General features: G+C 34.3%; 1 protein-coding gene across 5 annotated transcripts in view; it reads right to left on the bottom strand.

The window, feature by feature from the left end:
* The window catches only part of LOC129749574 (kinesin-like protein KIF21B), a 198,020-nt gene that overhangs the window by 149,919 nt on the left and 33,793 nt on the right, over positions 1 to 14,308 (bottom strand). For all 5 annotated transcript variants that reach the window (XM_055744598.1, XM_055744600.1, XM_055744602.1 and 2 more), the window contains exon 3: positions 13,959 to 14,206. In XM_055744598.1, coding sequence (XP_055600573.1) covers positions 13,959 to 14,002 — 44 coding nt within the window. In that variant the 5' untranslated portion in view covers positions 14,003 to 14,206. The remainder of the gene's footprint in view (positions 1 to 13,958; positions 14,207 to 14,308) is intronic.

The following is a 14,308-nucleotide window of genomic DNA, read 5'->3' as shown; positions in this document are numbered from 1 at the left end:
TATTCATCCTGTTTGTAGAAGGCTACCAATACTCTTGTCGAATCGAGATACTGTAAAATTTGAAAAGAGTTGAGGTTGAGGTCCGTACTTTGAAAAATCAATATTATTTAAAAAAAAAATCTTTTAAATGTCAAACGCTGTGTGGAATTTTTGAAAAAAAAGTAACGTTTAAATACTTTTTTCAAAAATTCCACACTGCGATTTTTTTTGTAATTTTTTATCCGAAAATTCCATTCTGCGTTTTCTTCTAATTTTTTTTTTTCAAATTTTTCTAAGGAGAACGGTGAACTTGAAAAATTTAGAAAATGGGCGATCATTTTTTTAAATTTGGAGACCATGCAATTGACTAAATGTCCATTGTAGTTACGCAATTTGACATTTCTGGGATGGAAAAAACCAAGGAGGTATCATGAAAAAATGGACATACATACATGGGAGGGTAAACTATTTCGTATTGCGTAATATTTCTACTATTTTTTCAAATGGAGCAAAACTTGTAAGAATATGCAAGTAACAAAAATGATATACTATGATGACTCTATACTCGATGTGAACTAGGCAAATGTTTTTTCTCTTGCGGTATCAATAATTTGTTATTATTTGTTTTCTAAGAATTCTCTAGAACAAATTGTTTTTTTTTGGAACGCCAGCCTATCTCATTTCTAAAAATTAGCCCGCCTATTGAAAATGTTGGCCATCCATGCTTTACACCAAATTTGATACCTGAGATCGATTGCCCGTCGCTTATACTTCCTGGGTGGCAATTTTTATCTAAATCTAGTAAATAATATTGTTAAAATCGCAAAACAATGATTAGGTAATAAGGACGACCCCTTTTTTGGCCGACTCGTAATACAAAATTTGATACCTGAATAAGGCTGCCCGTCTTTTAAAAACTATAATTTTCATTAAATCCAATGAAAAATAACGTCAGTATTTTCCGACCCCTCACACCAAATTTGATACCTAAAGAATGATACGGTCAAAATTTAGTCAATATCAATCAGAATGTTGCTCCTATTTTGATTTTGGAATTCACTTTTCAGTTGTCAAAATGCCGTCCAAGGAAGAAGAGCAGCGTATCAAAATTTCATTCGCGCATCGCGAAAATTCGCGCTACTCGCACGCAAAGCTGGCAAAATCGCTAAAAGTTGCCAAATCAACCGTGATCAAATGTAATTAAAGTGTTTGAGGAACGTTTGTCGACAGCCAGGAAGTCTGGATCGGGGGGAAATCGAAAACCGGAAGCCGCTGAGACGACAAAGAGAGTTGCTGGTAGTTTCGAGCGAAACCCTAACCTCTCTCTCCGAGATGCCGCAAATAAGCTGGGTGTATCGTCTACAACCGTGCATCTAGCCAAAAAACGAGCCGGACTATCAACTTACAAGAAGGTAGTGACTCCAAATTGCGATGATAAACAAAATACGACGGCCAAAGCGCGATCCCGGAGGCTGTACACGACAATGCTGACGAAGTTTGACTGCGTGGTAATGGACGACGAAACCTACGTCAAAGCCGACTACAAGCAGCTTCCGGGACGGGAATTTTATACGACAAAAGGAAGTGGAAAGGTATCAGATATTTTCAAGCACATGAAACTGTCAAAGTTCGCGAAGAAATATCTGGTTTGGCAAGCCATCTGTACCTGTGGCATTTGTGTCTGAAAAGCAGCATTTTCATAGCTTCCGGGACTGTCAACCAAGAAATTTACGTGAAAGAGTGTTCGAATAAACGTTTGCTGCCTTTCCTGTTGAAACACGGTTGTTCCGTACTGTTTTGTCCTGATTTGGCATCTGGCCATTACGGTAAAAAGGCCATGGAGTGGTACGCCGCCAACAACGTGCAGGTGGTTCCCAAGGACAAGAACCCTCCCAACACGCCAGAGCTCCGCCCAATTGAGAAAAACTGGGCTATTGTCAAGCGGAACCTAAAGAAGACCAAAAAAACTGCTAAGGCCGAGCAGCAGTTCAAGGCAAACTGGCTTTCTGCGGCGAAGAAGGTGGACAAGGTGGCTGTACAAAATCTGATGGCAGGGGTTAAGCGTAAGGCCCGGCAATTCGGATTTGGAAAAGCGGAAGCCTAACTGAATATTTCTCCTGAATTTTATACTTATTAAACTTGAAGAAGAAATTTAATCTGATTTTTTAAATAAACGATTTCACCGTTTTACTCGCGTTTTCCCTTGACAAAATTTTGACCGTATCACCCTTTATTGTCATATTTTCATGAATTGGAGTCAGAAATAAACAGTCGAAAGTGAAAAGAAATTTATAATTTATGAAAATCAGTACAAAATTTGAAAAAATCTGTGAATTCTGTGAAAGTTTTAAAAATTCTGTGATCTGTGACGAAATTTGGCTCAAAATTCTGTGATAATACAGATTATTCTATGATTTCGGCAACCTGGCTTGCGATGCATGGTTCAAAACGGAGTTTGAACTGCGAATTCAAACTAATCCCTTTTTTCCGTCGGCGAAGGAGCGAACCTGAGTTCGACCTTATGAACTAAAAATTGAACTCACTTTGTTGGACTGAAAACACTGTAACGAAACGTCATAATAAAAAGTCCGCCGTTGTCAGCTTAAAATTGTGTCCGTCATTGTCATCATATGGCGAGTGACTAGAAATGTCCGGAAAATTCTGGATCTGGTTCCGCAAACTTGTAACTTTCCTTCATTTCTCTGAAAACAAGCAGCCCTCGAATAAAAAAGATAAATTTGAGTTCGGCTGCCGAACATATTTTTAAGATCGAACTCAACAACGAAAAACAATTTAATTATTAGTTTGAAAAAAGGAGCCTGTGTCCCACCAATATTCAGGCGAAGCTGTTAAAAAAAACCTGGCGTGGTAGCAAGAATCGAATTCATCACTCAACAATACCATCTCATTCTACCAGTTAGGTGTTTTACCAACTACGCTGTTTGAATCTATTTGAAATGTGTATGTAGTTTAGTTTCGCACTGATTTCGTTCCAGAATCGAATCTTGCTCACCCATCAAAACACGCACAGCTCTAAGCAGATTCATTGAATTTCATTCTTGTTTCTGTGATACGATGGAAAAATTTGATTCTAAATTTCATATAGGTATAGATTTTAGTAAATGGCGAATGTACAAAATTCGCTTTTTCAAGAAAATTGCCTTTGAAACTTGAGAAATTAGCCGAGGTGCGGGGATTTGTCATAATAATGGATTTGTGAATGTATAAAAATAAGTTATTATCAGAACTTATATTTTTTAGTTCATTTAATTTTTGTCGACGGTCTCGTTGACTTGATGAGGATGAAATTCGACACATGTTATATTCAAAATGATTACAGATATCGACAAATTGTATGTTTTTGTCAAGATGAGAGCTGAACTTGAAATGTAGAAATCAATTCCCTAACAGGACAATTATTAATTTGATAATTGCAGAGTGAATAATTCTAATAATCTTCACGTGCCTTTTTGTTTTCTTTTTTTTTTAATTTTTAAACACCTTTGCTGGGGTTGTTATTGACATAGATCTAAAGAGCTGCCCACTCAACTTGGGAACGAAAATACTGAGCCGCTTTTATCTCGAATCCAACAATCCCTCTCCGGCTTTGTTTATCATCAAGTAAGTAGTGGTCAAGGCACCCTCGCGCACTCATTCTTATCATCAAAACGTGAATCTCCGTGAATGGTCGCCAAACCAACCAATGCTGCCCGTTTGTTTGCTTTCGGCACAAGTAGGCAGTCGATCAAACACTTGAGGCGCAAATTTTTAAGCTAAACACTGATTGTAGAATGGAAGTGGATAAAAAAAACTACGACTTAACAATTTGGTTGGCTCGGGGCTTCCAATCACGACCGATCATTGGATTTGTACGACCCGGCTCAAGGACGCAGGCGAATATTGGCAAATTGGAATCGGAATTGCAAAACAGAAAAAAATTATCACACCAAGGTGTGAACGAAACGTGTTCCATGGATGGCATTGGAACGGTATGAGAAATTTGATAAACCAGTATTTCCGGCTAGCAATCATCGAAAGTGTAATGCTGATTGGATACCAGACTTGTAGAAATATTATGATTAATAATCTTGGAATTCATACGGAATTTCGGGAAAAAAACAACAATCAATTTTGTGTCAACATAATATTAGAATTAGCCGGTAAAAAAATACGTGATTATTTGCATTACTTGCTTTGCAAATTTGCATTTTTTTTTCAGCCTCACCGTCAAAGTCAATGTGAAAATCAAACAGCAAATACACTCCAACGGGATGGATGGACGACAGTAAACAGTTTGGTTAGGCTGACTTTTTCAACAATCCGCCAACCGTCCAACCAACGATGGTTCACTTCAACGAGATATTCAGAGTAAATATAAATTGTCTACGTATTGTCATTGCGTGAGCATAAGCTTTTTATTTATAGATATTTTGTAGTTTGCTGAATCGGTCAACGGCAACGTACTGTATAATGAAGCAGCCGACGCAGAATATCGGGTTGAATCCGTTTGAAACGAAGCAAAATGGGGCGACCTTAGGTTTGACTTTTTTTATGGTCACTTACAGGCCCCGACAAGGTCATTACCAAGGGTTGAGAGAAATTGGGTCAATATTTTGAACGAAAATATATAAATAAACATTCATATATAAGTTCAAATTTCAATATAATCAACTTTATCATTTTGTCTTTTTTTATATTTACTGAACAACTAACAGAAGAATGAAAATATTTTTTATAGATGAATGGATTGGATACCGTAAAAATGTCGAAAATACATTGCACTGAGTCTTAAAACTATCATCGTATTATATTGCTGAAATTATAATACCCAATATTCATTCCATACAAATCAATCATCAAAAATTTCTAAAACTCCATGCGTCCTAAATTTAGAACATCAACAAACGAGACTCCAAGTAAACAAATCAATTCAAATCGTGAACTTCCGAAAACCCCGGCACCGTCTATACGCAAATTGAAGCTAACTATCTATGAATCACTCACTCCCCTTGTAAAAATCATTCTACTTGCAGCAGAAAATGACCACAGACCGAGCATCAATGTTCTGCTCGACGGAGCCAACAATTTCTGGCTTTTGTGAACGATGGTGATGATGATGAAGCTTCAATGTCCTCTTCGTTCCGTAAAAATAAAACTCGACATTAGACAATAACGACCGACATACGATACTCTCACTCATTGCTCTCTAACGTCAAAAAGCCGGCGTCGGGCTTGTCAAGAAGATATGAAAAGAATAGTCAAACAAACATACCGGTATGTGTGTTTTTCTATGAGAGTGCATCCTTTCTTCCATACAGGTTTCGAAATCTACACCCCTGTAGCATTGTTTCTGCATTGACAATGCGTTTCTACCTTGTAAAAGACAAAAACTGACACCAAAACATTACGTCAATGCCAACAATCACGTGTATTTTAGGTGGTAAACGACATCAAACGAAGAAAAAAAAACGGAAAACGTTTCCTATCTCGGAAATTAAACCCCCAAGAGGATGCTGCCGGTCCCCGTCCCCGGAAGAAGGGAAGCAATTTAATTCCTGAGATTTTTGTTGCCCGTTGGATATACGAACATATTCAAATGGTGTCTTTCGTATCAGACCAAAGCTAATCATTCCTACCCCAGCCAACAGTGAATGGTTCCGCTGGCAATAAAACAATAAAAAATATTAAATAATATATGGTCGTCACCTTGCCCGATGAATACTAACGAGCAGAGGGTTAGATTCGAGTGGTGGTGTTTGGGTTAGAGTTACCAAAACCTTGTTCAATCAATGTATTCCGGTAGCCAGGATTTTTGTTTTTAAGGGAAAAAAATCGTGCAGCGAGACGTTTGGGATTTAGTTACAGAAATAATCAGGTCTTTCCAGGGCGACCGTGAAAAATTGATCAAACCAGTATGCAAAAGTCAAACGCAAAAAAAAACGCGAATCTGCTTACGAATTATTTGAAGAAAAGTTTCACGCCAAACCGTATGAAACCTTGGTGGCAAAACAGATGCCTGAAAAACACACAGCATTGGTAAATTACTTTGCAATAAATACGAGAGCACTCTACTTCATTTTATGTTACCAGCAGCGATTTAGAATTCTAGAGTTTGTTTTGATTAGGTCGTATGAACCAACATAAGCAAAATTGAGTTATTTACTTCAAATGATTGAAAATTATGTATTCTACGTTAGGTAAAAATTTGGTTTCATTTGATCAATAAATAAATTTTAGATCATGATTTAAATTTAAGACGTATGATGAGTTTCTCATTTTCGAGTGCAATTTGGTTTTTACGACTATTTGCATCGCGCTAAATTACCGTGCATGCAAAAAGTCGCAAAACAACAGTTCGGCGTAGTGGTTGATGCAACCTTTTGCATTTTTTCCGGAAATGGCTTCAGGAAGTCTTCGAAAGTGCAAATATCAATCGGAGATCGTGATGAATGATAGTTTTAACTATCTTGGTAATAGAGGGCTTCAATATGTAACTAGGTAAGTTTAATTGATGTTAATTTATGCTGTGCAAAATCGCAAATTATCTTTTTCATATTTCACAGAGGCAGCCAATACAACTAGGGGCTGTTTTGATACTTTTCCGCACTCCTGGAATGATCATCGGATAACAGCAAGCCAGCGTAGTATTAAGTCGACTACAAACAATCCTGATGGACAGTCCCTCGCAGCACCGTTTTCGGTAATCACTGAACGGATACTTTCAGGTAAATCTATGGATTCTATTACCTTAAAAATCAGTATTCCATTAATTTCGATGGAAATTACCAAGATTAAGAAACATCCAATCAAGTTAAAATAAAACTATATGTACATCTTCATTACGACGTTAGCGCCATTCAAATAATGCAAGATGTCGTAAGTACATTTTCACTGAATATAACTAAATGAATACATTAGCATGTTCTCCAACTACTTACACATCACATACCAGATTTTCAGACAGCCCTTAGTGCTATTCAAAATACTAGAATTAAAAATGTGTTTCAAAATTTCAACAGCGATTTTCTCGGAACACGCAATGTGGCTCATACGACCTAATCAAAAGAAACTCTAGAATTGTTTTTCGTTATACACACGAATGATAATAGTCATCATACTTATAAATACTTCGCCTCAGTAGATATTAGTCAAATCATGCAAATAATCCAACTATAGGGCCACTACACCCATCTTCTTTCTTAACACTAAATGTGCACATTTTTTATTTATTTATATATTTGTATATTAATTTATTTTTTTTGAATATTTATGCAACTTGAGATTGAAAATTGTTTGATTTGTTACATTTTGTATAATAATTCGTAAGATGATTATTCTATTACTGTTTCTGAAAATGTGCCTACTACTTATCTACATGTGCCCTAATGTGTATCGTTTAGTTTTGCCAATAAACTCTCTCTGAATCCTATTCTTTCAGTAATTTTTTTTATCACGTTGGGTAGCTGATTGCATTTAACGATACCTCCAACAACAAATAAACTGTTATAGTAAAAAGAACTGCGGATTGGAATTTGGATATTGGAAGAACGCGAGCTTCGTAGTGGCATTAAAAGAGAGTTCAAAAAATTGGTTTACCAGTAGTTATTAAGTTGTGCATGACCATGCAAGAACGAAATTGATGGAATTTTTCCAAAGAGCAGCCAAGAAGATATTTTTGTAAATAAGTTACTCTTGTTTTATAAATCTTAAGATGCCTAAATGTCACAAATTATGTATACTTTCCAATTCACTTTTCAAAAATTTTCTATTATGACTGAAACAGCTTTGGCGGTTGATTAATTCAAATACGGTTTCACACCACTTTTATACATTTTTTGTGACCATGATCTTAACGAATAAAAAAAAATCCAACATTGTGCAACATTGGACCGCTGCAAAAAATGCCTTTTTGCTCCCATATGTTTTTTCGATGTCTTTTGGGTCACCAAACATCAGTGTAAAATTTGAGATGATTAGGTTGATTCCTGAATTAGTGCAACGCGTTTCAATTTTGTATGGATATTTGTATGGTAAAAGACATTTTTGCGTATTAAATCATCCATGAAATTTAAATAAGCTTGAAATGAACTTTGTCTTTAATTGATTATTGGTTTAACCTATTCTTAAGCATAATTTTTTGCTAACATGGGTAGAAGCTAAGATTTTAAAGGAAAAGGTTATAACCATTTCAAAATAAAAAATCGAAATTCAATGAAAATTATTTAAAAATGACAAGTTTTGCTGGCTAGAGCTTTAAAAAATTTCAAGAAATGTTTTTGCCAAGATTAAATAGGTCAACAAATTCATTGGATATGCAAAGCAGTTTTTTTTCGCTTTTTTATTTTCATCCTACGGTTAAACAGCCTTTTAAATGAGCAGTCGAAAAAGCTTATTAAAAAAACAAATTTTTAAAATTTATTTTTGCATAACATCGAATATCTATTCTGGAGTAAAAGTTAGATTTAAGGTTTGTTTACATGAAATGAACTGGAAGAATCGAGGAATATTTAGAATCGAAAGATATATATTTTTTTTATTTACGTAATTTACAGTACATCTCTGGCGATTTTTGAATGAAAAATTTTGATTTTCCATACAAATTTACAAACAAAATAAAAAACTCGTTGCGCTAACTCAGGACTGAGTGAATCGCTTCCAAAATAACTGCTTACTTCAGCTTTCTCAGATACTAAGTGAATTTTTTTTTTTCGAGCACTTAAAACTGACTTACAGCCTTTTCTCGAAGCATGTTTTTCAAAACCAATTTTCTTCGACTTTGAATAACTTCGAAATAAATGATACTAACTGAATATTATCAAAAAATCGTATTTGAGTCACGTTAAAAACTTTCCAAAACTATAAATTTTGTAAAAATCGGTTAAGAAACAAATCTATTTTAGCGGAAAAAGTGTTAGGGGTCATTCGGCCGCCGGCGCACACAGGAGTATTTCACCCAAAAACCTGGCCAAAACTCAAAATTTAAATTTCATTGGTTACTTTTATGTGAATGTTTACCGGTAAAACCGGTAAAACCGTCCATTTTCTCAATACCGAAATACCGACTTTTGAGACGGTAAAAAACCGGCATTTCCGGTAAATTTTCCATCATTATTTGGCATTGTTCTAAAATTGACAAATCTTAATGTTTTTTTTTTACCAAATATTTATGAGAACAAATACCCAAATTTTCTTCAATCAGCTTCAAAATCCAAGTTCAATAAACCTCTCTGCTAGGTTTATGTGAGATTTGATTATTGCTAAAACTTGTTGATGTAGCTTTTTGAATAAAAGCTTTTTTCATGAATCGTTACACATTTCAGTTCAGCTATCGAACTAGCGCTCCACAACATTTAGAGACTGTACAAGTGTACAATGACTGAAAAGATACAGCTACAAGAAATTTAAGATTGCTTCACAATAATCACTGAATTTTTCATTGATAAGCTGGAATTTGGTAAAATTTGCAAAAATGTTTCATAAGAGGCGAATGAACTAAATATTTAAAGCCTCTATAAATAAATCAATCAATCAATCAATCAAAAATGTTTCATCTCTAAACAGGCCAAGTTTTAAAAAATCGTTCTAGGCGGTGTCGGGCTTTCACAAACTTGAATTTTAAAACCATAAATATTAAAAACTGATTAGAAAGAAACTTCCTAGTTCGTTTCAAAACATAAAATGTTTCATCAGATTCAATATTTAAACACATGTTAGATTGTATTTATGAATTTTTTATCAATATTTTCATCAAAAGATGGAACTCTGTTGTTTTTATTTTTAACACCGTTGAAGCATTTTCTTTTTCCAGGCAAAGCAGTAACAAAGTTGTTATAATTATTATAGCAACGAAGAGCGTATGGATCAGATCCAAACAACTATGGTTTTTGATTAGTTTTAACTGGTTTTTATAAGATTTTCATTTCTATTTGTTCGTTTGATTTTTAGGAAGGCAAACTTGATGCGATCATGACCTAGGTTGCGGGGAAAACATCCATATCTTAGGTAACAATAATCTGTAATTCTGTTGGTCAACCAAAAACTTTGTGACAGTGGTTTGTGTTTTGTTTATTAATTAGTTAAGTCATTGTTTTTACGAAAAATCTTTTTGTATATCCAATTTCATGTCATTTTCATGAAAGACTATATAAACTTTTACTAAATCTGTAAAATCTGTTCTTAAATATGCATACTGTTTTACAAAGTATAGGACAAAAATTCGTTGAAAATAATATGGAACTTCTAAAACTTCCGCAACCTCACAGTAAATTATAATAATAAAATCAAGATGATAAATATTATGATTATCATGATTTATGACAAAGGGTTAATTTAAAGGCACAATACCATCTTTTTCCATTGGAAATGTTGCTAAAACTATTGCCTTATAAATTCTGAGCATATTATGCCATTACTACTGCAATTAGACGAAACCTTTTCATGAATTCGATATACTTTGAAAAATACCGGTTTTACCGGTTTTATCGGTTTTATAAATTACAAATACCGAAATACCGGATTTGAAAAAAACCGGTAAATCCGACCACCCTACACTAAACTCAATTGACATCACTGCTGGGTGCCTAGCATAGATCAGCTTAAAACTTTTTGCCTAATTGGATACGAACTTACGGTTTTGAACGAAGTTGTTCAGCGGAAAATTTCCTGGAGAGAATTTATAAATTGGCACAAAAACAACTAAAAACAAAAATGATTTTTCAGTACAAAATATTCAATATACCCATACAAACCTTAAGGCAAATTTACTCATGTAAACGTAACTTAAAAATTCTGCAACAATCATGAATGAGTTTGAACCAAAACGAAGCTTTTTAAGCCCCAAGGTATGAGAAAATCAATAATGACCCTAAATCGACTCAGTCTAATACCACATACATTTTGTGAAATCTACAAACTTTAAAAAAAATATAAAAAATATTTGCTAAATTTACGAAAAAAACATTTATAATGGGAGTTATAGTCGAATCATCTGATTTATACTTAATTGAACGGAAAACTTTTTTCCAAGACAGGGCCGTAGGAAAAGCTGACTCATGGGGAGGAGGGGGGGGGGGGGGGTTTAGTGCCCTTTTTTTGTATGACATTTTTGCTAGAAAATGCATGAATTGAAAAAAGAAAAAAATACTTATTAGGCCGGAACAAATAACCATTTTTTCTTTTGTCACCCCCCCCTCCCCCTCCTCCGAAATTTCCAAAAAAATCCGAAGGGGGAAATAAATAATTTTTTATGCATTTTATGGGGATATTGAAAAATTTTCAAATATTCGCAAGACTACAAAAGCAAAAAACAGATTGTGGAAGATGTGAGTTTTATCACTTTTTGTTTTCTTGATTTATAAGTTTCATGCAATGATATGGTATGCAATTTAGTTGCATACAATCTTTCGTGCAATTTATTCCAATTTATATGTTTTTCGCATTATTTTTCATTCGCCCCCCCCCCCCCCCCTCTCCCGCGATGTTCCAACTCTGAGTGACAAAAGAAGGATTTGAAATTTGTTCCGCCCTTATTTTTAAATACTATTTGATTATTCATTTTTACGTTCGTTTTTCTAGTTAAATAGAAACTAGTTTTTCGTGTTAAAAGCATCCTTAAATCTTGCAAATAATAATTAGGACTTGTATAAAGAATCCTTCAGCACCAAAATAGGAAACTTACTTTCATCGATGGTTGAAATCTTTAGTTTGCATCAAAATGAACTTAACTTAAAATTGCTAGAAGCTCTGCCGTACGTATCCGGGCAGGGCAAATCCGGGCTATTTCATTTAAAACCTGGCAAAGTTCGGACAATCAATTTTCAAATTTTCAAACCTTAATTCGGTCAATATTAGGAATAATTGAAAAAAAATCCAAGTACTGTTTAACAAGAATCAAGCAAAAAAAAAAAATCGAAAAAAAAATTTCGCAGATAAACACAACCAGATTTTGAATCGTATTTCAGTCTTTCAAGACATCGTTTATGTTTGTTTTAATAAATCTAGCTTGGAAAACTTCATATTTGGACGACAGAATTGAAAGTTATAATGATGCTATTATTTTTTTTATTTTGCGATAAAATGTGAACAAATCCGGAGAAAATGTTTTTTTAAACAAAATTTTCGCTGCTGAACCTTTTCATATTTTTTAAATAAAATATCCGGACAATTCCAGGTAAAACCGGGTATCTGGCCAGTTTAATTTTGTTTATGTGATTTGAACTTACAATTTTTTTCTAAGAAAGCCTTCAATTTCGAAAAAAAATTCTAAAATAAGTTAAATTTTCAAAGGTAAAAGTAAAAGACTAAAATTTTGATGTATAAATCGGATTTATGCAAACTAGATTTTAGTTAAATATTTTCGTTTGAAATTTGGTTCTTGAAAATACTGCAATATGTTGAATATAATATTGAACAATTCGAAATTTTTTGAATAGAAAATCAATTTCTGTGGAAAGATATTTTTTGCAAAATGAACTATAATTTTACTAAATTCTACTGTCATTTTCAGTTGAATTGTGCAAAAGAACTGACTTTGGTTAAATTCTTAAATCGAGCTAACAATCACAATGATCATCTTGCAATCGCTTGCAATTAAAATGATGAATTCATAATATCAATTCGGATGTTTTGGGTTTCAATGATTATTTTTTATTTCAAAAATGTATTCCTTATCTGACCTGCAAATCTAAATAAATAAATATATCGCTATTTTGAAGCTTTGTTATGTTTTAATTTACGCATAATAATAAAGTTTATAAGCTAAGAACCTGAATATGACATAAAAAACTAAATTTTTTAAAACTCTATTTTTTCATATTCGGAAAAATATTTACTAAATGTAAAAAAACGCGTAACAGTTTCGAAAATCATGAATCAAATTTTGTAGGAAATGTTAAACCAAATTTTAACGATGATTTAAAACACAGCTTTTTATTTCAATTTTTTATGATGATTAGAATCGAAAACAAGAATCCTAAACTGGATACCTAATCTGAAATTTTTAAAACACAAATACAATTTATATTTTGATAGTAGGGAACCAGAATAAAATCTTAGTATAAAGAAATGAATTACTATCCATAAGTGTGAAAATTTTGAAAATCGGTAGCTGAATTCTGAACCTGGAATTAGTTTTCGAGGTTTTTAAATCAGTTTTGAGTCAAGATTGTTACTATCGAATAACCTTACTCCATCATTAAAATTTGATTGAAAATCTATTATTCTGAGTGTAAAGTAGAATACCTCGCATGCTTTTGATGCACCCTCATGGGAGGAGGGGGGGGATTCACCCCCAAACCCTCCCTTTCTCCCCCCCACCCCCCGTTCCTACTACCATGTTCCAAGATTCGAAGCCAGTATCTGCGAGCTGTATTTTCAGAAGATTGTTGCATATAACAGTGTTAAAAAAAACTGTGCAATGTAATATGTAATTTTGGCTCAGTAAAACTGAAAGCTTCAAGACGTTTAAAAACCGTTCAAGTTCAAGATGGTCCTTACCATCTACTTGTTTTTTGGTTTTGAAGATCGCTACATTGCCAACTTCTAAACCTTTTTATAAAACCAAAATATATATCTCTATTTGAAAGGAGGAACAAGTTTCGCCAAAAAAAATTAGTTTAAGGTTCTATGATAAATAGAGGTGAAGAGTCAACAAAACTTCCATCAGATTTGGAATGTTGCTCGTGTTGGAAACCCTATCGCCCAGTAGCCCAGGCGTCAACGAACGGACGAGAAGATCCAACGACCCGAACGTGGCCAGCAAACAAACAGCAGACAGGGAACTTAGTTTGGAAATGGTCTCCGTCTTTTCGGAAAACTCTCTTTGTAATAATGGTTATGTTCTTGTGAAGTCGTCCTGTCTAGATGCAGCTCAAACCAATAAGCATTACAGCTACAGCACCAGAACACAAAAAAGAACAACCCGAACTCATATAGTAGTTAACTTAGAACGGAATGGGAATGAGAATAAATTTCTCGCTTACCTGACGGCAACCCGTACAGAGGACTCTTTATCGTCGTCTGACATCTTGCCACTTTTGACGGTTCTGGTGCCGGTCTCGGCCGGTCCGCTCCGGATGGGATTCCGTGTCGGTGTTGAGGATTTGGTAAATATTTATTCTTCCAGCGTATTCTTCTTTTGGCTTTCACTCTCACAGAACTTCAGGTGCGGCAATTAGAGATAATTTGAATAACTTTCTTCACGCTGCACAAGGCGACGGGGAACGACGATCTGTAAAAAAGAAGAACGGAAAGAAACATACGTCAACGTGTGAATGTTTAGAAAACAAGTTGTCATTTCTGGGAAATCTTATGTTTATGTTATGTTTATCTT

This window comes from Uranotaenia lowii, chromosome 2 (genome assembly GCF_029784155.1).
Source record: "Uranotaenia lowii strain MFRU-FL chromosome 2, ASM2978415v1, whole genome shotgun sequence".
NCBI lineage: Eukaryota > Metazoa > Arthropoda > Insecta > Diptera > Culicidae > Uranotaenia > Uranotaenia lowii.
Note: the sequence above shows the minus strand (reverse complement) of the source record. Positions and strands in the feature narration are given on the sequence as shown.